This window comes from Cricetulus griseus, chromosome 2, assembly GCF_003668045.3.
Source record: "Cricetulus griseus strain 17A/GY chromosome 2, alternate assembly CriGri-PICRH-1.0, whole genome shotgun sequence".
In the NCBI taxonomy this organism is placed as follows: domain Eukaryota; kingdom Metazoa; phylum Chordata; class Mammalia; order Rodentia; family Cricetidae; genus Cricetulus; species Cricetulus griseus.
Genome location: NC_048595.1, coordinates 330,491,668 through 330,514,683, shown reverse-complemented (window position 1 = coordinate 330,514,683; position 23,016 = coordinate 330,491,668). Strand labels below are relative to the sequence as shown.

Here is a 23,016-nt window from a genome sequence, read left to right as displayed (position 1 = left end):
GTTTCTCTGTAATTTTGGAGCCTGTCCTGGAACTCACTCTATAAACCAGGCTGGCCTCAAACTCACAGACATCTGCCTGCCTCTGCCTACCGAGTTCTGGGATTAAATGTGTGTGCCAACAATTTTTCTATAGAGGACAATTATAAACTTGGATTTATTTAATCCTGTAAGAGATTGTAAAAATCCAGCTAAAGGTGCAATTGTGGCAACTTGGCATTCTATTCAAGTAACATGCTTCTTTTACTCATTTTTAATTCTTCAAACAGTGCTTTTTTTCCTGGTCATAGAAATAATCTATATTGGTAAAGCAGAACATTTCATTTATAGGTCATTATGACTTTTGAAAAGTTAACTTTCTGTTAATTCCTTAAGTGTTCACTAAAGCCGTTTAAATTATTCAAAGGTTAAATTTAGTTACTGTCTTCAAGATTTCTTTGTTGTTATTTTGTGCTATTCTTGTGTGTGTTTTAATATAGGCTATCAAGATGGAAATGATTCAGAAGCTTCAGGGCCATTCAGAAGAGGTGGAAGAGGTAGTTTCCGAGGTTGCCGTGGAGGATTTGGTCTAGGAAGACCAAGTTAGTAGTGGATTGATTGCATAAGATGTGCTTCATTTGTTAAGAAGGAAATGATTAAAAGAAAAACCTATTGCACGAAGTTACCATGCAGATTATATATGAACATTTTAGTAGGATGGCAGACACCAGTTAATCACCCATATCATGGATCATTATTTTTAGAAACATGGGTAACTAATTATTAAGTTGGAATGTGTTTCAAAAGTTTGTGTTACCAAATCTTTATAAAGCATTATATTTTGGTCTTCTTTAGGGCTCTTCCCTTCATACATTCTTTGACCAAGATAGCTTTCTACTTTAAATTCGTACAGACATCATTTTCTAGAAAGTAGTGCTTTCAGAAAGTCACTGTAGGCATGCATCTATCTCTTAATAGAGGACAGATTAATGATTTAGAAACTAATGGTGTTGGTAAACTTCTAATATTCATTAAACAAATGTGTAAAATTGAATATATTGCCCTATTAAAAAAGGCTTCTGAAGTGTCTGCATAGGTCAGGGCTGATAACAGTAGATTTGCAATGGTATTTTGGTGAACAATCAGTGAAATGGTATAATGTGGTTTCTAGACACAATTAAATTGCTAATTTTTTTCGGGTGGGGAGAGGCTTTTGCTTAGGTATAATATTGACTCTAACTTATTTATAAAATAACATTAATTTCTGAGGAGGTTATTTATAATTGAAGTATATAATTTGTAGAGAAATTCTTTCTGTGACAGCTAGAAAAATATACATTGTGATTCTTGCTGTACTATTTCACACATCTTTTAGCCAATAATGCCATGGCTTGGGTTTATTTGCTAAATGATTATAAAACTTTATTAAAAGTAGCATAATCAAATTCTGTTTCTTTCAAATAAAGATAGTGAATATGACCAAGATCAGGGAACACAGCGTGGTGGTGGCCTTTTTGGTTCTAGAAAACCAGCAGCAAGTGATTCAGGTGAGAAATGAACACTGTTACTGAGATTAGTATTCCTATATGCTTTGAGCAAGAGGACTGAGATTAGTATTCCTATATGCTTTGAGCAAGAGGACATGTTGAAGTATGATACGGCAAGCTGACAATTTCCCCCAAATCTTTGTTATGTGGGCAAAAACACATGGGTAGTTTTTACCTTCCTTAGAAAATTGGTACACTGTGAATTGTCTTTTCCATGTTGACTAACAGTATGAAACGTGAGTAAATGAGGCTTGCATTGGCTTCAAAGGTAAGTTTTTTGAGGTATAGGGAAGATGATGTGTGTATAGTTTGAGGTGAAATGGGAAAACACACACAAGTGAAAAATGACTGGAAAAGGGCAAGGTTTAAATGGAAGGGATGAGGGAATCCTAAGCAATGACTCTATACTGAATACAATTATCTGTTCCCTGTGTATCTGAGGGGAAGGGAAGTGGGGAGATATGTTTTCTCTGAAGGTGTTGGCAATGTAATGTTTTACAGGTAATGGTGACACTTTCCAAAGCAGAAGTGGGAGTGGACGAGGTAAGTTCTTGCTTGACTGACTTCTGTCAACTTAAACTTACTGCAATCTAAATTTATTTTCCTTAGGATAAAGGTAACTGCTGTGTTTTGTTTGGTTTGGTTTGGTTTGGTTTCCTGTGTAGCCTTGGAGCCTGTCCTGGAACTAGCTCTTGTAGACCAGGCTGGCCTCAAACTCAGAGTTCCACTTACCTCTGCTTCCCAAGTGCTGGGATTAAAGGTGTGTGCCACCACCACCCGGCTGTCCTTGTTTTATACCCCTGATAAGTATGAATTTTACATGGACTATTGGAATTCCTTAATTTTTTAGGTTATTTTCTTTCTAATACAGCAGTTCCCTTTGTAAGACTTTATATATGATAAGAGTATTTGTAAACATATGTATAAGGATACCATTTTCTTTATATTAAGTAAAATGTGAAAACCACCTAAAATTCATTAGTAAATATTTAATATAACCATAAAATGGGGTATCATGCAGATATTAAATGTTGAGATATTTGTACAAATTATTAAAATATACTTTTCCTTTCATGATTTAAGAATAAAGGAAAGATGACAGTAGTTCAATAAATATGACATTTTTCCTCTCAGAGTTCTTTCCTCAGAGCATAAATATCTAAATATTGTATGAAACTCAAGATACTTTGCAGATCAGTAGATCAATGAATTTTGGTGATCAGTAGTCTGAAAGCATTCAAAGTAACAACCTGCCCCTGACTTCTTAGTCTTCAATACAGAAAAAGTTTATTAAAATCGAGTTTAATCATATTGTCCACAGATTTTTGTTTATAGCTTGTCTAAAGGGGTATTGGGAATAATAATCAGGAGTTGTCGAAACCTTTGGGGACTTTTGAAGTGGGACTGAAAGCATTTTGCAATATGAGTTTGGCCATGAATCTATGGGGACAAGAGATAGAAAGTATCGCTCAAAGGTGATGTGTTTAAATGTCAAGTTGACAAGGAGTGAACTTATTGTAGTTAATATTAATTGGCATCTTAACAAGACCTATAGTCACCTGTGAGCTACACCTGTGGTATGTCTAGGGATTTTCTAGACTGGGTTAGTTGAGGTGTCAAGACTTACGCTGAATGTGTGCAGGACTATACTGTAGATTGGGATTGTAGACAGAATAAAACAGTGCCAGTGTTCATTGCTCTTCACTTCTTAACTGTGAATGCAGGGTGAGCATCTTCCTCGACCTCTTGCTGCCTTAGCTTCTTTCTATGATGGATGGTACCTAAGAATTCTCAGCCAAAATAAATCATCTCTTCATTGAGTTGTCTTTTGTCACATCAAAAAGAAAGAAACCAAGACACTGCATCCCTTAATCTGGTCAGGTTGATTGCTAAGCTAGCATAGCTGATTTCTGAGAACTTGAAATTGGGAACAATGTCCATTCTTCTTGTTGACAAGAGTAATTCATTGTGCCCGAATTGACACACACACACACACACACACACACACACACACACACACACACACACACACACACACACACACACACCCTCCCACCCTTATACTAAGCACTTGCCATTTTCTGTGAGGCTATTGGATTTTGTTACGGTATATGCTAGGCAGAAGGTACATAAGTTACCATCTCCTTAGTGAAAATTCTGGATATAAGTCTCTGAACTGCTCTGGTAAATACGTGTTGTCAAAACTCTAACATCAATAGGAGAAGACTCTGGGAAACTTGACCCATGTTTCTTTTTTCTTGGTTGAGCATGTTCCTTATGTCATTTCAAATATGGCTATGATCTGAGTCCTCACGCAAACCATCCATGCTGGGGAATGGCCTAAGTTTTAGTTATTTTTAGAAAAGTATTTCCTTGCTGACCAGGGAAAAGATCTCATGACTTAAGCAAAAATAGTAGTGTAGTCTATAATCCACATAAAACCATCATGTAGAATACCAGACAACCTTAAAAATGTATAAGATTCTTTCTTGCTACCTCCCTCCCCATCTTAGTCCTCTCCTGTCCGTTGTTTCTTTTCATGCTGGGGATGGACAAACCCAGGGACTTGTGCACATTAAATGAACACTGTTAGCACTGAGTTGTGCCTCTTAATTGTCTCAAACATCCATTTGTAAGAAGTGACTTTAAAGATGCTTGCTATTTTAAGACTTTTCCTCTTTGAAGATAGTCAGAGTAAAGATGTACACAGCTTTGTGTCTTAATTGATGCTCATTATGAATTTCTTTACTAGGTGGTTACAAAGGTTTGAATGAAGAAGTAGTTACAGGCTCTGGAAAGAGTAAGTGTGATTTTGGAAAAGGTTTTGATCTTTGTGGTACTGTTCATGTCACGCCTCAATTAACATTTATCTTTATGGTTTTATCCCCTTTAAGATTGGAAGTCAGAAGCTGAAGGAGGAGAAAGCAGTGATATTCAAGGTGCATTGACATTTGCATTATCCTGAGTATAGGTTTTATTTCACTAAGGTGAAAAATATTCAAAAGTGTGGTTAAATTTAAAACATTGGAGCAATGGAAATTTTAGTAGTGATTTCTATAGTATTTTCTATTTAGTTTTTCTCATTTTCTTTTGTTTGTACTTCTAGTGTGTAAATTATATTTTTCCTTTCTATTCCAAGGTCCAAAAGTTACATATATACCCCCTCCTCCACCAGAGGATGAGGACTCCATCTTTGCACATTATCAAACAGGCATAAACTTTGATAAATATGATACCATACTTGTAGAAGTATCTGGACATGATGCACCACCAGCAATTTTGGTCAGTGTATTATTTACATTGATATAAATAATTACATTGCTATCAATATGAAAGTTACCTTTTAGTGTCTAGGATCCTTGATTCTAAGTAGGATTGCTTTATCAAAGGAGAAAGTGCTAGAATACATTGCTACTCCTGTACTAAATTAGGAGCTTTGTTTAAATTTACTAAAAAGGCTACTTTTTTCTAGAGATGAAAATGTTCACATCCTAATTATTTGAGAAAAGTAGGTCTTAGTAAGTGGATTTTATGTGTATGGCTATTTTGCCTACATCTATGTCTGCACAATATATGGCTGCCTAGTGACTGCAATGGCCAAAAGAAGGCATCAGAGCTCCTGTAACTGGAGTTGCACAGATGGTTGTATGCCTGTATGTGAGTTCTGGGAATTGAACTCATGTCCTTTCTAAGAGCAGCCAGTGAGCCATCTCTCTAACCCTGGGAAGTGGATTTTGTATGGAGAATGGCAGAAGTCTTCCATTCCCTGTTAATAATTATCCTCACAATGAACCTTTGTTACCTAGATTTTTTTGTATTTCGTAGGGTTTAAGGGGAGTTAAAGGTATTTATAAGCAAAGTCTATGGGAAATACTTCTATGTCATAAAAATAGGTTCTTAATTATAGTGGGGTATATTGGTTAGTATGTAAAGTGAAAACAAAGTTTAAAGCTCACTTAAATGGACTATGTCTATGAAATTGTGGGCATGTGATGGGCCTAATTTATCATTTAATCATTGCTGTCTTTTTTGTTTAGACTTTTGAAGAAGCTAATCTCTGTCAGACACTGAATAACAACATTGCTAAAGCTGGCTATACCAAGCTTACTCCTGTGCAGAAATACAGCATCCCCATTGTGTTAGCAGGACGAGATCTGATGGCTTGTGCTCAAACAGGGTCTGGGAAGACTGTAAGTTATCTTTCCAAATACAACTAGCCCTCTATCAAACTTTTCTGTTTTTAAACTTTGGTGTTTCCTAAGTAGTTTGAATCTCTTCTGTTGGTTAGAAGATTATTTGTCGTCTTCTGATTTGAGAGTTTTTTTAGTGTTATGTGCTTCTGTTTTCTTGCTTCCTTTTTTGTTTTTTAGCCTGAATGCTGTATATGTCTATATATCTTATACTCTATTATCCCTCTCCTGGATTTCCCTCCTGTTCTCCCCTCTTCCCCTTCTTGCTGGTCCTCTTCCTCCTTCCAAACAGTCCTCTCTTGCCACGGTCCTCAAAGAATAGGTGGGTAAGGATTTGGTGGTGACAAACAGAAACAAACACAGAGGCAGTTTGAATCTGAGTATTTTTGCAGTTCTCAAACAAGGTTTTTTATAGAGATATTTTCTCAGGGGATGTTTTTGTTAAACCCAAACATATGAGATTATTGTTACTTGGCACAGTGACGCAGAAATCCAAAACATAGAGTCATCCAGGGTTAATCAAAACATAAAATTTGTCCTTGATTAGTCAAAACATAAGAGCATCCTTGACTAACATAGGATCATCCAAGGCTAGCCACATATTTCTTAATATATTTTTATGGTCAGTTATTGTTTAATATCTGTTACCTAGTTCTTGTGAGTTTTTTGAAGTATTGAGCTATTTTAACTCTTTGTTATTAAGAGCTTTCATTACCAGACACTTAAGCCCACTTTCGATGACACATGTACAGCTATATGAAATTTTATTGTTGGGAAAGTTTTTACTATTTGTACTTATGTGAATGACGTGAATGATTTGGAAAGCACTGGTTTTTTCCTGAGATGAGGTCATGGCTAGTGACCCCATCTCAGGGGATGGTTTCTTATCTATTTCTTTTGTTTAAAATGTCAGCATAGGCTTTTAGGAACATTTTGTTAGTGTGCGGAAAAAAGGAATAGAAGAACAAACAGAAATTGCCACGAGAATCACATCCCAGTATTTTTCTCCAGCTGAGAGTTCCACAGCCATTTCTAGGAGACTTCCTTCTTTTGAAATTACCGCCTCAGTCTGTGGACTTGTCACACAGAATCTACTGGATTTGGTGTGGCACTCTTATGCTTTCATGTCATGTATTCATTTACCCACTCCTAACCTCCTGCTTGTTCCCATCAAGATCTCATCCTGCTGGGCGTTGGTGGTGCACGCCTTTAATCCCAGCACTCAGGAGGAAGAGGCAGGTGGATATCTGTGAGTTCAAGGCCAGCCTGGTCTCCAGAGTGAGTGCCAGGATAGGCTCCAAAGCTACAGAGAAAACCTGTCTCGAAAAACCAAAAAAAAAAAAAAAAAAAAAATCTCATCCTTCCTCTTGTGGTTATGGTCTCTTTATATTTCCATGTCCTACTTACATGCAAAATTTATATTAAACTCTGAGATAAAATGTGGTATCTATCTTTCTGACGATGGGATTAAAGCTGTGCGCCACCACCACCTGGCTTCTAATTCATTCTTGTGCAGCTTGAGATATAATGAATCGAATTTCATTATTCTACATGTGGATATCCAGTTTCTCTAACATCACTTATTCAGACTGTCTTCTAATGTATGTTTTGACACCTTTGTAGGAAGTTAGGTAACTGTAGCTGTGTGGATTTATCTCTGTGTTTTCTGTTCTGGTTTACATGTCTGCTTTTGTTTCAGTACTATATGGATTTTGTTCCTATAACTACTTGTCTGCTTTTGTGTCAGTACTTTATGGATTTTGTTACAATGGCTCTGTGTTTGAGAACAGGTATTATTATTATATTGCCACAAGCATTGCTCTTTTTCATAGTTGCTCTATTTCAATATAAATTTTAGGAAATTATTTTTCTAGTTCTGTGAAGAATATCACTGAAATTTTGATGGGAATTGTGTTTCCTCTGTAGATACTTTAGGTAATTCAGCCATTTTGTAAATGTTCTACTAGTCTTTGACAGTCTTCAGTATATTAAAGTTTTCATTGTAGAGCTCTTAGATATTTACAAATTTTCTATGTCGAACCTACATGGTATCCTTGTGGTGAACTTGGCTATGGGATGTCCTCTTAAAGTATTCTTGAACTAGAGTTGAAAATATTTCATTAAGAATTTCTATTTGTTAAATTTTAATTCATGACACCAATAAAAAATTCTATTTGTGTACTCCTCAGGAAATGGGTGTATAATCCAAATTATGATTTTCAAATTTGTATGCTGCTTGAAGAACCTGTGATATTACCACTATTTCCTGTGATAATTTTATTACCACTCTCTGAAAGACTCATGTGGAATAACTTTTAAATATAGTAATTTGCATGAGATTATTTCTATATTCCTCTGTATAATTAATGCCACTCTGTTTAGGATGCATAGATATGTTTATTAAAAGACTAATTTTGAGCTCGATTAATTAAACATGTTATGTTGTATAAAATGACTATGAAGACCTAGTTAAGACCTTGAAATAAAAGTTACACTAAGCTCTCATCTTAACCCTACCAGCAAGATGGAAGGCTATCTTAAAGGCTATTAAATAGGACTAACTTTTGGCAAAGACAAAAATGATATATTGTAAATTAATCAACTTAACTTCTAGGCAGCTTTTCTTTTGCCTATTTTGGCTCATATGATGCGGGATGGAATAACTGCCAGTCGCTTTAAAGAACTGCAGGAACCAGAGTGTATTATTGTAGCGCCAACTCGAGAATTGATTAACCAAATTTATTTGGAAGCCAGAAAATTTTCTTTTGGGTAAGTACATCTGGAATGCTACTCTTTTTTTTCCTTACATTTACCATAGAGTTTATTCCAGGTGAGGGAGGGAGAGCAGGAGTGGCAGTGGGAGAGACCAGAGAGACAGAGAGACAGAGAGTGTAAGTGTAAGAGAGGAAGGTAAGAGAAGAGGAACAGACAGTAAGAGAGAGTAAAAGAGGAAGGTAAGAGAGAGAGAAGTAAGAAAGAGGTGGAATGCTATTGTTAAAATAGTTCTTAGAGAGTTTTCTCAATTATTTGAGAACTCAGTAATAATACACTCATGTAATTTTTATTATAATTAAATAAAGCTTATCTTAATCTTGTTTATAGAATCCGTTTTATTTTTAGAAGAAATAAAATTATGTTAAGTAAAATAAGAAAATGTTACAAATTTTGGTACATAGTATCTTGTCTTTTCTGATATTAAGGATTGAATAAAGCACCTTGCACATACATGCTAGGCAAGTACATCAGTTTTTAAATTCTGAGATGGGATCTACTAAGTTACCAAGTCTAGTCACAAATTGAAATTCTCCCTGTTTCCCAGGTAGCCAATTATAGGTATCTGTCACCACACCTGGATTTTTTTGGTAGTTAAAATATGTTAATGTTATTTCTGCATTATTTATTAATATTTATTGCATTGTGTGACATGGAGGTCAGAGGACAACTTGGAAGTGTCTGTTTGCTCTCTTTTCACTATGTGGATTCCAGGGATCAAATTCAGATCATCAGACTTGAGGCAAATGCCTTTTTCTGCTGAGCCATCTTACTGGCCCTTCTGGTAGTTTGTAATACATGTTAAAAATAAATTTGGGCCTGACAGTTGTGGTGCACGCCTTTAATCCCAGCACTCAGGAGGCAGAGGCAGGTGGATCTCGGTGAGTTCAAGACCAGTCTGGTCTATGGAGCAAATGCCAGGACAGGTTCCAAAGTTACAGAGAAACTGTTTTGAAAAACAAAAAACAAATAAGTTTTAAAAATAAATTTGGATGGGCTGAAAAGATGACTCAGAGGATAAGATCACTTATTGGTCTTGGAGAGACCTTTGGTTCTCAGCATCCACATGGTAGCTCACAACTACCTGTAACTCCAGTTTTAGTGGGTCTTTGTTCTGACCTCCCCTGGCACTTCACACATGTAGTCTACATATATATAACTCAAGCAAATACATATACATATAAATAATTACTTTTCACAAACTCCAAAGAAGTTTACAAAATGAACTTTGAATGTACCTGGTAATTACCCACTTTTTGACTTCACAGTGTGGAAGACTATTTTTGTATAATCAAATTTGTTTATAATGGCTTCAACTTTATGTGTGCATATGCATTTTATTTTAAGGCATTTGATTTCTTTGGACTATTGTAAATAAAAGCATGCTGAATGTCTTGCTGTAAAAAGGTTTTATGGGGACTAGAGAAAGATGACTTAGTTGGTGAAAGTGCCTGTTGTGTGAACATGAGGATCTGAGTTCAGATTTCTAGTTTCCATGTGAAATCTGGGTACAATAGTGTGCATCTGTTAATGCTGATGCTGGAGGGGTGGTACTGAGACAGGCGAGTCCCAGAAGCTTGTTGGCAGCCAGTCTAGCTGAACTGATGTACTTTACACACACACACACACACACACACACACACACACACACACACACACAGAGAGAGAGAGAGAGAGAGAGAGAAGAGAGAGAGAGAGAGAGAGAGAGGGGGGGGGGAGGGAGAGAGAAGGGGGGAGAGAGAGAGAGAGGAGAGAGAGAGGAGAAAGCGCAGAGGAATGGATGGGGGATTTTTATGGTTTTTAATTTTTATGAAGTGAAGCTTTGCTGCAAGCTGGATTTGAACCCCTAGCTGAAGTGATTATCCTGCCTCAGCCCTCAGCCTTCTGGGATATGGATGTGTGCCACTTTACCCAGGTTGGTTTTTTTTCCCTCTTTTAAGTGTCCCTGGAGTGGCTTTTGTTATCGATTTTAATTTTAACAAGAATTTAATTTAAAGCTCATACTCATGTATGTTTTTTTAATCAGTAATATATGGGCAACACAAATTGAACTTGGTGTGTTTTTGAAGGGGTCGTGGTTAGGGTGCAAAGGTGGAAGGTGGACCTGGGAGAAATGGGAGGCAAGTTTGATGGGGTACATTATATGAAATTTTCAAATAATAAAAATACTTGTTGGGGGGAAAAGATGGAACAATGAAGAGTTTGTCAGTGCTTAAAATTATCATAGGTATCTTGTTACACATATTATCAAACAGAACTACTTTTTGAGTGCTTGTTTTTTCATGAATTAACCATCTGTTATCTGTAGCTTATCCACTGGAATTTTAGTGGTTTTAGTGCTTCCTGTGCATAAACCACTAGCTTTTTATTTTTATAAAATTTAAAGTGATTATTGATATTTCTTTGTCAAACTTTCTAGCCCCTTGCAAAAATTAGGTGTAATTTGCTCAGATTAGGGTTTGTTTCTTGCTAATCCTTAGTGTGTTGTGTTGGTATCTGATTTTTAATCTAGTAAAAGAGAAACATTTTTCAAAAACAAAAAGTGAGCTTGGTAAATTTAGATAATATCTGTAACCAAAGATGAATGTTTGTATTTGAATGTTTATTGTTATTGCTATGGCAAAAGGCTGAAAAATACCTGAATGTCCTGCAGTAGAGGTCTGGTTACATGAGAGTAAAATGTATGAAAATTGCTGAAAACACTACACATTTTGGTCTCAGGCCATAGAGGAACTAGGGAGGTACTGACTAGGAAGCTTCCTCCCCGCTGGCCAGCTTGCATAGTACTTGAGAGTGCTGTACAGGCACTAAGGGAGAACTCATCACGACTCATTTGTGTCCTTTTGTGAGCAGGTGATTGGAGAAGGAAGGACAATAGAGGTACTTCCCATTGTTTAACAGCCCTTTAATCAGACAAATTGCAAAGTAGTCCTTCCTATTTGTTTTATTTGCTTTTCAACATTATAAAGTTTCCTTTCTCAATGGAATTTAACATTTTAGATAGTTGAATGTTTTTCTTTTCTTTATGGGTCTTATTTCATAAACTATTAAAAACAAGTGTATAACTTCCAAAAATAACTGGAAAATGATGTCCATGTTTGTCTTATTTATAGGACTTGTGTAAGAGCTGTTGTCATATATGGGGGAACCCAGTTTGGGCATTCAATCCGACAGATAGTACAAGGCTGTAATATACTGTGTGCTACTCCAGGAAGGCTGATGGATATTATAGGTAAAGAGAAGGTAAGCCTCAGAAAGTTAACAACGTGGTAGACTGATGGGTGTTCTATAGGGAAAGAGGGGAATAGGAAAAATGTATGTCCTAGAGCACTGTTTCTGCTTATATCAGGGGCTATAAAGTCATTTTCATAATTGTCAAGATAATCCCAACAGGATTATTTCCCATTTTATACCTAGGAAAACAAACTCAATGAGATTAATAATTTATTTAAAAATTCCTTAGTTAGATGTAGTAAATGATAGTTAGGGTTAGAATCTGGATCTGATTCAGTAATACTTTATTATATGGAAGAAAATACATTGAATACTTGTATATAGTTTCATACATGTTTTGGTGAAATCATTTTTTTCTAAGCCACATTCCTTGGGGCATCAGTAATTTTGTTTTCTGTTAAAACACATGCATGGTAGTAATGTGAGTGGTTAATTTTCAGGCCTTTTAAGAAGAGATTTTTATGGCTAGATATTCATTTGGGATTCTCATACCCAGTTATTATATCTCTTAATACTTCAAGTTCATATTACTGAACTGTGGTAGATTTTGTGTTCTCTAAAGGAGGTACTTTATTTCATGTTGTTAGATTTTATTTTCTTATATTAGTTTGATTTCATCATATAATACAGTATGGATCCATATTTCCAGTATAACTATTAGCTGTATGTTGCTCCTTTTTTTTTTTTTTTTTTTTTTTTTGTTTGTTTGTTTTTTGAGACAGGGTTTCTCTGTAGTTTTGGAGCCTATCCTGGCACTAGCTCTGGATACCAGGCTGGTCTCAAACTCACAGAGATCCACCTGCCTCTTCCTCCTGAGTGCTGGGATTAAAGGCTTGAGCCACCAACACCTGGCTACTACTTATCTTTTTAAATAATTTCACAATTATTCATGTTTCAAACTACATATGACTAGTGCCTAATGGGTTAAAGTATTGATGTAGATATTTTAGTTTTTTTAACTTACTTTATGAAATATTAGTAAATGCTTAGATCAGGTTGGGCAAGAGGTGCATGCTTTTAATTGTAGCACTTGAGAAGCAGAGGCAGGTCTCAAAAAACCAAAAAGGTTTAGATCAGATGTATTAGTATTATCTATTATCTATGATGAGCCTAACAATTTATCATTGTATGCCTTGATTTTTTCCTGTGCTAGGTAAGATTTCTATTGCTATGATAAAACACCATGATCAAAACCAACTTGGGTAGGAAAGGGTTCAACAAGGAAGGAAATCAGGGCAGGAACTCAAGGCACCACAGGAACATGGGGGCAGGAAATTGAATCAGAGGCCATGGAGGAATGCTGTTTACCAAGGCTTGCCTGTTCCTCATGACTTTTCAGCCTGCTTTCTTATAGCAACCCAGGATACCAGACCAGAGGTGGTACCACACACTGTGAGCTGGGCCTTCCCACATGAAACATCAATTTTTTTTAAACTGAGGTTCCCATCCCAAATGATTTCAGCTTGTGTCAAGTTGATATAAAACTAGCCAGCATAGCCTGTAAGAATACTTTAACAGTTGAAATTGTGGAATGTATTTTAGCTTAATATAAGACAGTATGCATTTTCTGTTCTTGTCTTTGAAAATATCCTTAAAGATTGGTCTCAAACAAGTCAAGTACTTAGTTTTGGATGAAGCTGATCGAATGTTGGATATGGGTTTTGGACCAGAAATGAAGAAGTTAATTTCTTGCCCGGGAATGCCATCAAAGGAACAACGCCAAACCCTTTTATTCAGTGCAACTTTTCCAGAAGAAATCCAGAGGTAAATATTTTCCTACTAAAGAACAATTAAAGGTGCACATCATGGTATATGCCTTTAGTCCTAATACTCGGGAGACAGAGTTTGAAACCAGCTTAATTTAGGAGTAGGTAAAATGCCTGTCATATAAGTACAAAGACCTGAGTTTAATCTCCAGCACATATGTACAAAGCTGGGCATGGTGGCAACATGTTATTCCAGTGCTGAGCAGGAAAACAGGCAGATCCCTAGAGCTCACTGGCCAGACAGTTTAGCCCGTTAGTCAGGTCCCAGATTTCAGTAAGAAACCATGTCTCAGAAAACAAGGTAGACCTCTGGCCTCTACGTGCACAACCACACACACAGAAGCATGCACATGTATGGATATGTGAGCACATATGCAGGTACACATATACAGAATAACATTGCTATATACCAAATGAAAGCAATGTGGATGTTCTGGTTTCAGATACTTGAGTTGTTTTTTTAAAAAGAGCTTTGCATGTGTAGTAGGTGTATGATTTAAAGTTTGTCACTTTTCTCATCTTTTCAACTTTTATTCCTTTCTTGACTTTGCATTATCATCACAGCCTCCTCGTGTATATAGCTTGGGAATCAATAATAGTTTACTGAATGAAGTTATTCTCACTGTGCCTTATTTTAATCCCAGTGTATAGGAGGAGAGTTGGGCTTTGGTAGAAAGTACATGTACACCAATTATTGACAGATACTTGAGAATCATCCTGTGTATCCTGTGGTTTTTTGAATTCAGGGATGAGGATGATACATCCTTCACAGGATGGCAGCTTCGTCTACCAACTAGTCCTTTACTTGGCACTGGGAACCTAAAGTGTTTGGGCAATGCCAGTAGCTTATGATTCAGTAGAATTCTTGCTCTTTTGTCTGGTGAAAGTGTTCTCTTTGAGAACTAAGAACTCTATTCCTCAACGTCTAAGATGATGTCAGGAAGCACAGATTTCCTAAGTGGATTGATTATTGAGGGAGTGATGGTGGATGATCCACTATGGCTTGTACACCTTATATGGTATACAAAGACCCATGTTTCAAGGAGTTACTGTGTTGTGTTGTGTGGCATCGTCTCCTCATAAAAAGTTGCCTCTAAGGTGGCCCATGGGCTATTCTTTCCACAGAAAACAGTTCTTTTAGGCTTGAAGCTTGTAGGTAGTGCAATATATGATGTAATCTACAGATCCTAGAATATAGGCCTATTTCTCTTATGCAGAGTTGGTCTCTGGTCTCACAAAATATTATGTGCTAGTGTATTAAACTCTACAGTCCTTGGTTAGGCTTGACATTGGCCACTGATTTGTTTTACTCATATGATAAAAACTTTTCATAGAAAATTTAAAAACTAAGTCATAGAGCATTAGATCAGTTTCCTAGTGGTACTTGAGATACTCATTTCTTTCCTATAATTTGTTTTGTGAATGTGTATTTTTGTCTATATGTCTGTACCCTGTGTATGCAGTGCCCGAGGAGGTCAAAAGACGGGGAGTGGAGTGAGTTACAGGTGGTTGTGAACCACCATGTGGGTGCTAATAGTCACCTTGGTTTGCTGAAGGCACAGCAAGTGCTTGTAACTGCTGAACAATTTGCTCAACCCCACAAAATGTTATTGCATTGAATCTTAAATTTGAAATGGAGTGTCTGCATTCCTATCAGTGTTGATAATAAGTAGACATTAAGCTAACCAATTAGCAGATAGTAGTCCTGCTGCTGTCTCTCTTTAGATTTTCTTTAACATAGAAAAGTATTTTTATGTTGGTGGACCACTCAAAATGACTCATGTATACTACTGTCAATAGTAATATTTGTTGCTCTTTAATAATTATTAACCATGGATATACATGGTAAACAGAAGATCTGTTGGCCTTAAATTGTTTACATTTTGTTTCTATGTTTTTTATTTTTTTTTAAAAATAAAATCAATAAATGCATATTATATTTGCATGATTCTCCCTCTTTTGCCTTTAACTGCTCCTGTATTTCTACTCACTCAAATTCAGGGCCTCTCTTTCTTTAATAATTGTATATCTATATCTATATCTATCTATATATATATATATATATATATTTATTTATTATCTCTCTCCCTATTGCCCTCTCTCACACACACATGAATTAATATATAAATCAACCTGTGAATCCACTTGGAGTTGTTTATATGTATAAGTATTAGGGCTGGCCACTTAGAATTAGATAATCAATAGGAACTCATCCTTGGGAAAGACTGGTTCTCCTCTTAGCAGTCATTAATTGGCTGTAGCTCTCCATCTATGGGTGGGACCTTGTCAGAGTTCCCCATTTACATTGGCATGTCAGCTGATGGTATTGTTTTTTGGGATCTTGTTTAGGTAACCATATTGTTGAGATTTAAAAATGTAGCTTCCTTCACATATATAGATTGAGACAGCAGACAGTTTTTTGACTCATAGAATCTTTCTACCTCTTTTTTGCAATGTTCCCTGAGCCTTAAGAGTTATTTTGTAGATTTATCAGTTGGGCTGGGTATTCCATGGACAGTTATCTGTAGTTTAACAGGTCTGAATCTTATTCAATGAGCCTTAAGTCCAGTTAGATAGCTGTTGGTTACCCTCAGGATATAAATGCAGTATACTGTTGCACCTCTGCTGATAATCTTACAGTGTTGGTCATTACTGAGGTTTGTGTAACAACTGAGTGGGGTCTTACCTGAGGGCATCAGTCCCTTTATTCCATTCAGTATTAGGCCTTTCTTTAAATTTCTCTTCTCTTTTGAGTACAGGAATGAGCTCCAATATTACATACCCTGGTGTTCTTTTGTACATTTCTTATTTCTCCCCACCCACTTGCTCTTTCATTGTAGATCTCCATAAGAGTGATCACTAATAACAGGCAATACTAGGCTGTCTTGAAATTTCCTCTGGTAATTTTTTTGGAGAAGAGCAAAATGAAAACACATTTATTTTGCCAAAGTATCATAGGAATTGTCTCTAGGACAGTTGCTATTGTTTGAAACCTCTTGAGCTGGGCCTCCACTACCACACTGCTGGAAGCACTATAGTTTTCCATGTTTCCACTTAACAACAGTCAGTTGATTACCTAATTCAAATTCCTGAAGTTTACATTCCACCAACAAGCAATACGCACTCTCTGAATTTCTATCTTAGTTGCCATTCTATTGCTGTGTTGAAACACTGTGACAAGCCAACTTTTAAAGAAAGCATTTAATTGGGGTGCTTGCTTACAGTTTCAGAGGGTTAGTCCATGACCATCATGGTGGAGTGGGTGATGGCTGGAAGACAGGCATGATGCTGAAGCAGTAGCTAAGGGCTTTATATCCTGATGTGTGTAAGCAGGAGTCAGAGAGAGACAGAGTTGAGACTGGGCCTGGTATGAGCTTTTGAAACCTCAAAGCCCACCCTAAGTAATGTACCTCTTGCAACAAGGCCACACCTATTCCAACAATAGTCCTTCCCAAACAGCTCTACTAACTGGGAACCAAGCATCCAAATTGATGAGCTTATGGGGACCATTCTTGTTCAAACCACTACAGTGTTTTTTTTTATTCTTTTCTCCTGTGACAGCTTGCATAGCACCTTGCCTGTGAAAGTTAGTCCTTAGGGAGGAGGTTTCCAGGTCGTATCTAGCTTGATTTTTCACATGTCCCATGTTTGAAGTTGATGTCTTTAGCCATAGCGACTTAACTTCAATTCTGGGAGGCAACCAAGAGCAACAGTAATAGCCTATACTGTTTTGTGCATTTCTGGGACTCCACTGACAAACAGTTCAAAAGGAGGTTTTTCATACTAGAACTGGGCACATGGGGGAAGGGGGGTCCTTAGGTAATTTGTTGTTTTTGAAGGGAGCATTATCACTCTAAGTATTCATTGCACACTTTAAAATTTTACCTGTTGCCCATTCTCTGTCTAGTCCTTTTTTATAATTTAATTTTTTAACTTCTCAAGTGTGTGTTATATACAAGTATGTTTGTATAGATAGGTGCCATGTGGGCATGCATGTTGAGATCAGAGATGAGTATCTTTCTCTGTTGCTTTCCATTTTATGGTTTAAGACAGCTTCTCTTACTGCCACCACATCTGGAATTACAGATTCATGCTGCTGTGGCCAGATTTTGACATGGATGCTGGAGATCTGAACTCAGATCCTTAGATTTTCCTATTGAACTTAGAGCCAGGCTGGTAGCCAATAGGCCCCAGTGACCCTCTTGTTCCTGCTTCCTATGGAGCCCTTTTTAATTTTAACTTTGCACATACACAAAAAGCTACATGAGATGCCTGCATTTCTCCATCTGACTTATTTTGCTTAACAGTTCTGTCCATTTTCCTGCAAATGACATTATTTGATTTTTATGTTTGGTACTATTATATTGTGTTATGTGTCATACTTTAAAAACCCAGCTGATTCCAGATAGTGGGTACTGTTAATTCAACACTAAACAAACATGGGTATTCAGGTATCTCTTTTGAATGCTGACTTCACTTTGCAGATAAATACCCATGTGTGATGCTTTTTTGAGTACTGTGTACTGTTTTCCATGGTGGCTGTGCTGCTTACATTCTAATGAACAGTGATAGGGTTCCCCCACCACCACCACAGTCTTGCCAGCATTTGTTGTTAGTTGGTTTTTTAAATTCCATGATGTCTAAAGATACTTTCCATTTTCATATTTTATTAGCTATTGTTACTTCTCAAAAGTACCTGCTTATTTGCCCATATTTTGATGGGATTACTTGTTCTTTTGGTATTATGACTGAGTTCTTTTAAATTCTGAGTATTATTTTTATCAAATGAATAGTTGTAGTCTTTTCTCTCATTCTCTGTGTTAGCTCTTTATTCTGTTGATTGCTCCTTTGCTGTGCAGCAGCTCTTTAATGCAATTCCAATCATTTACCAGTCCTTAGTTTTGTTCCCTGGGATATTGGAGTCGTATTTTGGAAGTTGTTTTGTTGCTTGTACCAGTATCTTGAGTTCTTTGCCTTTCTTCTGGTAGTTTCAGAGTTTTAGGTCTTTGATTGTGTTGATTGATTTCTGTTCAAGGTGAGATGCATGTCTAATTTCAGTGCTCTACATGTGGCTGACTATCCCGTTTTCCCAGCACCATTTGTTGAGGGTCTTTTTCCCCTCAGTGTTTTCTTATGTCAGCTGCAGGCTTTATATTTAATTTTGATGGAGTAATTTTTTCTTATAAACAAGTTAGTAGTGACTCTTGTTGAGGTCCAAAATTGAACCTACTTTCCACTTTAATTCTGTTTTTTCTTATTTGGATTAATGTATCATAGTCTTTTAAAGCCAAAATACTTTGAATCATGGTAATTCTTCCTTTGCATTCCTTTAATTTTCTGTCTTTGAAAAGTATTCATAATGACAATTACTTAAAAATTATTCAAACTTAAGTTTCTTTCCTTGCTCCTCCTATGATCAAGCCTAAAAGTTTTAAAGGCTCTTCTACATAGATTTCATTTCATCCATTTCCTGCTCATGTCTGTCATGGAAGACACTGTAGAAAGCATTGCGCATTTCTTGGGGTTTGATATCTGTGCAGTAAATGGTAACTATTCTGATACTGAATTTAAAAACTGTAATATAACTTTGTCCTATTTGAGGCTGGTATCCATGTAGTTATCTTTGTGCTATGTACCAGGATTGCTTAAGGAAGTACAGGGGTAACAGAAACTAAGAATTTCAGTTGCCTGGGATAAGAGGGTATTAATTCTTGAAGGAGGCATATTAAAAACAACCTTCTGAAAACATAGGCAGAAAAGTAGTATCACATAGACCGATTCGGTTGAATTTAGGAAAATTTGCATTATGTAACAATTAAAAAGAGGCCATAAATTTACAAGGCAGCAAGGTAGGGGACTTGGAGGGAGGAAAGGGAAGAGGGGAATTGATATAATATTTTAAATATTTTTTTAAAAATTGGAGGAAACTAAGAAAAATTACATTTTTATGGCAAGAGAATAGATAAGGAGCAAGAAAAAGAAGTAACTTACCTAGATTCTGGATATGTTGAACCTGAGCTATTTTGTTACATTCAAGGAAACAACTAGAAACTAAGGGACTACCACCTACATAAGAGGGTAGAATTGGCCAAAAACTTGTGCTCGCCCTTCTTTTTCTTTTGAAAATAATTTATTTAAATTAGAAACAAGCTGCTTTTACATGTCAGTCTCAGTTCCCTCTCCTTCCCTTCTCCCCTGCCCCCCACCTACCTCCTGTCCCATCCCCTTTCTGCTCCCCACAGAGGGTGAGGCCTTCCACGGGGGATCTTCAAAGTCTGTCATATCGTTTGGAGCAGGGCCTAGACCCTCTGCAGTGTGTCTAGGCTGAGAGAGTATTCCTCTATGTGGAATGGGCTCCCAAAGTCCATTAGGATATTAGGGGTAAATACTGATCTACTACCAGTAGCCCCATAGATTACCCAGGCCTCCAAACTGACCTCCTCATTCAGGGGGCCTGGAACAGTCCTATGCTGGTTTCCCAGCTATCAATTTGGGGCCCATGAGCTCCCCTTGTTCAGGTCAGCTCTCCCTTTTTAACCCTAGAAGCTCAGCTACCTTAATTGGCAGTGTCCCCACAGAGCTGTGTTTGTGGAGGATGTAAAGCATTGCCTTTCAAGTGCATGCTTTGTAAATTATTGTGTGTCAAATTTGGGAGCAGCCTTACACAACCTCATTTTCATGGCCCTTAGGTTTCATTTTTATATGTATTGTGACATGAAAGACATTCCTGTAATCTGGTTTACTCATAATCATTTATTTAAAGAAGAGTAACTTAACAAGTAATATTTCAGAAAACAAATCTGAGCAATATCAAGTATTCATAAGTATTGAGATTATAATAGAATTTGTACTTTAAGGTTTACATTTCAATCCATCCCTTCCTCTTCCATCCCTCCCTCTCTTCACCTCCTCTCGCCTCTTCCCTCCCTCTTGTGACACAGGGGCTCATATAGCCCACACTGGCCTCAAGCTTGCTGTGTAGCTAAGGGTGATCTTGAATTTCCTGCCTCTACCTCTGGAGTGCTGAGATTACAGGCATGCACCACCACAACCTGGTTTATATGTGGTGCTGGTAATCAAACCCAGGGCTTTGTACATGTTAAAGGAGCACTCTACCAATTGAGCTGTATCCCCAGATACCCTTACAGTTCCATTTTTAATTTAAAAAACTCTTCTTGTTAGTAGTCAGCATTGTAGTTCACATTTTTATTGTTATGTACACATTTTATATAATTTTGCATCAACAGAAAATTCACTGGAACTTCTTGTGTCCATAGTTTGACACAAATGTTTTTGTTACTAATTGTATATTTTACCCTGATCTTTGAAAATAATACTTGGGTGGCATAAGTCTTACCACTATTTGTGTTGATGTCTAGTTAATATGAAATTACATTCACAGGACTGAAATATGAGCACACGTGGACAAGGGTAAGCTAAGGAGTAATATTTTCTTTTTTAAGGTTGGCTGGAGAGTTTTTAAAGTCAAATTATTTGTTTGTTGCTGTTGGACAAGTGGGAGGAGCTTGCAGAGATGTTCAGCAGGCTGTTCTTCAGGTTGGCCAGTATTCAAAAAGAGAAAAACTTGTTGAGATTCTACGAAACATAGGTAACCTATTTTAATACAATTATTTTGTCATTTTCAGTTCTAAAAATCATTAATTTTTTAAAAAACCATTGTTTTCTATAAATATTTTTCTGTAAATCTTTTATAGATAACTATGACTTAGTTTTGGTATAAAGTATATAGAAATATTCCTTTATCTCATAAAAGTTGAATATAACAGGTATTAGTTTAATACTACTTAGCTAAAACGTATTTCAGCAAAAGTGTATATATTTTTGTTTTCTTAGAAAAGTAGTAAGCCTTAAAGGTAACCCATGTGTTTAGCACTGTTACTGTGTTGAAAGGTAATTCTTCACTCTGTATAGATGTGAAATCCCAGCTTTCATGAAGCTCAGGCATGTGGTTTTTGAGTTGGAGGCCTCCCTGGCCGAATAGCAGACCCAGTCTTAAAAGAGAAGACAATGTGAACTCTTGATGACTTTGTGTTTCTGGCATCTCATTTCTTATCTACTGAAGAGTCTTCCCATATTCATAAAATTTAAAGTGTTTCAGGGTTGGAGGGAGCTTGAAAATCAAATTCTGTCCTTTATAATACTCATGAGAAAAACATTTTCTCTTCCATTCTCCAAATTATTTTGTTCTTAAAATACTTTTTTGTTTTGTTTTTGTTGTCTTGAAGTACCTTTAATATGAGACTGGAAATAATTGGTATGGTCATCTTGATGTCTACTTTTGTGCTTTACTTTCCCTCAACCTTTATTCTCTTAGTTTAGTAATTCTATTTCAGTTTGAATGTCAGTGTTGAGACAGAGAAATGAGAAATTAGTTGTAATAATGAGCGATATTTTTAAACAGTTATTTATGTGTGTGTGCGTGCATGCACTCACGCTCACATGTGTACACTTATGTATGTGTATATGCACAACATGCCATGGCAAATGTATGAAGGTCAGAGGACTTCTTGCAGAAGTTGGTTCTCTTCTTCCACAGTATTCCAGATGAAACTCAAGCTCTCAGGCTCAGGGACAAATACCTGACCTACTGGGCTATCTTGTAGTCTCTGAGAGATGTTGTACTCCCAAGCACTGTTTACTGTTTTAGGTTAGCTGAAATTGTTTTAGAATTATTTTCAAAATGGTGTATTTATAAATATATTGTTGAGTAATGATTCAGTGTAAATTAATGAAGATACATGTTCATAACTCTTAAACATGAAGGAATGATTTTATCTTATTTAATATGTGTTTATATAATATTTAATCTTGCTAAGAAAAAAATGCACTTCCTTCAGAAACCAAAGTGAATAAATCAATCTCATGAAAGATTTTACTCAATTGTGTGAGCTTAGCTCAAAATGTTCACAACTTACCTGGAATGAGTTTTTTCTTTTCAAGTTTAAAAAAGTGATAAGAAGTTAATTTCTTTTCTTTTCTTGGAATTTTAGGAATATTCTTTTTAATGACATTTTTCTACTTTATTCACCTTTATAAACCAGTCAGACTTGAGTTTCTTTAGGAGACTTGTATTACCACTCCCATTGGGTATTAATACAGTGATTTCACAATGTTCACAATGATAAAGCTCTTTCTTTTCTTTTTTTTTTTTTGCTGTTGATTTCATTTTATTGCATTATGGTTAGATAGGATACATAGAGTTATTGGAATCTCTCTGAATCTATAAAGATTTGTTTTGTGTCCCAAGATATCATTTCTTTTAGAGATGGCCCCATGGGCTGCTTAGTAGAGTGTAGTTCGTTTGATGTTTGGGTAGACTGTCTTATAGATATCTGCAAAGGTCCATTTGATGTATGATGTCATTTAAGTTTGTCCATCCTTTCACCTAAAGTGGTGTGGATTTTTTGTAACACTTAACACAGAGGTTGGCAGCCATCCAGTCTGTGACACATTCATTTAATTATTTGCTTTTGTTAAGCCTATGCAGATCTCAGCATCCTGAGTTTTCTT

At 36.4% G+C, this 23,016-nt stretch overlaps 1 protein-coding gene across 11 annotated transcripts in view; it reads left to right on the top strand.

Moving 5' to 3' along the window:
* Nucleotides 1-23,016, top strand: part of Ddx4 (DEAD-box helicase 4) — a 71,630-nt gene that overhangs the window by 42,152 nt on the left and 6,462 nt on the right. For 9 of the 11 annotated variants that reach the window (XM_035440573.1, XM_035440575.1, XM_035440571.1 and 6 more), the window contains 11 exons: nt 477-578; nt 1,443-1,523; nt 2,025-2,066; nt 4,276-4,323; nt 4,418-4,462; nt 4,663-4,805; nt 5,561-5,713; nt 8,328-8,482; nt 11,599-11,728; nt 13,317-13,483; nt 20,949-21,094. In XM_035440573.1, coding sequence (XP_035296464.1) covers nt 477-578; nt 1,443-1,523; nt 2,025-2,066; nt 4,276-4,323; nt 4,418-4,462; nt 4,663-4,805; nt 5,561-5,713; nt 8,328-8,482; nt 11,599-11,728; nt 13,317-13,483; nt 20,949-21,094 — 1,212 coding nt within the window. The remainder of the gene's footprint in view (nt 1-476; nt 579-1,442; nt 1,524-2,024; nt 2,067-4,275; nt 4,324-4,417; nt 4,463-4,662; nt 4,806-5,560; nt 5,714-8,327; nt 8,483-11,598; nt 11,729-13,316; nt 13,484-20,948; nt 21,095-23,016) is intronic. The other 2 variants (XM_027401458.2, XM_035440572.1) reach the window with 2 other exon arrangements.